This window comes from Solanum stenotomum, chromosome 1, assembly GCF_019186545.1.
Source record: "Solanum stenotomum isolate F172 chromosome 1, ASM1918654v1, whole genome shotgun sequence".
In the NCBI taxonomy this organism is placed as follows: domain Eukaryota; kingdom Viridiplantae; phylum Streptophyta; class Magnoliopsida; order Solanales; family Solanaceae; genus Solanum; species Solanum stenotomum.
Window position 1 is genome coordinate 28656604 of NC_064282.1, and position 1974 is coordinate 28658577.

Below are 1974 nucleotides of genomic sequence, written 5' to 3' on the forward strand. Positions count from 1 at the left end.
GCCATGGATAGTTGACTTGGTATCTTAGTTACCTGCAAATATGTTGTTGGCTTGCGTTCTAGGTACATGTTGACTTGGCATCTTAGTTGCTTGTGAATATAAAGTGTATGAGAATATCCTAAAGTGGTTTATACATGTTAAATTGTGTTAGGATTTGGATTTATATTATGATATTATTTAACTTGTCGTAAGTTATAGGGAAAATACATAAGTATCCCCCCAACCTATACCCGAAATCCCAGAGACACACCTAACCTTTACTAAGGNCCCCCCCCCCCCGAACTTATTTTATATGTAATATTCTACCCCTTTTTGGCCTACGTGGCACTATCTTTGTGGGCCCAATGCATGTTGACATTTTTTTCAATATAGTGCCACGTAGGGAGAAAAGGGGTAGAATATTATAGATAAATTAAGTTCGGGGGGATAATAGGACCTTAGTAAAAGTTATGTGTGTCTCTGGAATTTTGGGCATAGGCTGGGGGGTACTTATGCATTTTCCCTAAGTTATAAGTATATTTTACAAGTTTGCAAATGCTCTAGAAGACATTGAAATACCTTAAAATTTAAATTGAAGTTGTTAAACTTTTTTTGAACGTCAAGATGAGTTAGAAAATAAATATTTTCATATTGTTAAATCTAATAGTGGAAGGTATATTATTAAGCATTTCTAAATTAGAAAATATACATAATTGAACAAGAACAAATTTAGAAAATATACAAATAAAATAAAAAATAATTACCTCAGAAACTATCATCAATTTAAATATTAACTTACTAAAACATTTATCACAAAAGAATGACACTATAAAAACTTTTTCAATAATCTAGTAAAATGAATTTAACTAAAAAATATGCCATTTGTAATTACTATAGTTACTGATTGACAAAGATACAATGAAACAAAAAAGGAATTTAATTAATATTATGATTTGGGTCAAATCCTACCAAATAAGGAATCATCATAAATATATTTACATTTTTGTTATTTGAGTTAATTTTCATCAAATAATTATATGATGATTTTATCTCTATAAATACATCTTTAAAATAAAGACTCAACATCACATTTTCTTACATTCTCAAATCAAAAGTTTAGCCATGAGAAGACCTAATGGCCGCAGAAGAATTCAAATTGTGAGGATGCAAAATCAAACCAGCAGACAAGTTACATTCTCAAAACGACGTACTGGCCTATTTAAGAAGGCAAGTGAGCTCTCTACTTTGTGTGGTGCTGATGTTGCTATTGTAGTATATTCTCCCAGCAACAAAGTATATGCATGTGGGCATCCTTCCGTCGAGTCAATTGTGGACAAATTTCTCGGAGAGAATCCTACACCTGGCACTAATGATCCTAACCCCATCATTATAGCTCATCAAAATGCCAATGTTGATGAGATCAATAGAAAGCTGAACATGTTGGAGAGACAACTCGAAAAAGAAAGAAAACATGGACAAGCACTTCAAGCATTGAGAACAGAACCTTCACATGAAAAACTTAGCTTTTCTGACCTTAAAAGCTTGTGTGAGGCCTTGGAAGCTGCGGATGAAGAAGTTGAAAGAGTAGCGAGCCAACTTTTGGAGGCTAATAAGGTATTCCCATATCAAACTATTGGAAGTGCGTTCGCTCCTTTAATAGTTAGGGAAAGCACTTCGTTCGATTCCAATGAAGGGCCATCTCAATCAAGTGAATAGATTTTTCTTGCTTTATTTAAAGTTCAGTGACTTAATTTGGTATTTATAGAGTTAAGTATGTCATTTCGATGATTAAGTTTTTTTATATATGATTTTAATTTTATCTTTGGGTATGTTTATGATCATGGAATGGAATAAGCTTTTATTTTGGTACTTCATTCGTTTGAATTTCTTTGTCTTATTTTTTTTATCGGCTTAAAAAAGAATGTCTTTTTACAACACTTAAAGTTTATAATTTTCACATGCCATGTTTAAAACCACAAGAATAAAGAGCATTTT

General features: G+C 32.0%; 1 protein-coding gene across 1 annotated transcript; it reads left to right on the forward strand.

The window, feature by feature from the left end:
* The first annotated feature begins 1101 nt into the window (after positions 1-1101).
* On the forward strand, positions 1102-1695 carry LOC125870733 (agamous-like MADS-box protein AGL62). The gene has a single exon (XM_049551268.1). The coding sequence runs from the start codon at positions 1102-1104 to the stop codon at positions 1693-1695; it is 594 nt and encodes a 197-aa protein (XP_049407225.1).
* Positions 1696-1974: the final 279 nt, after the last annotated feature.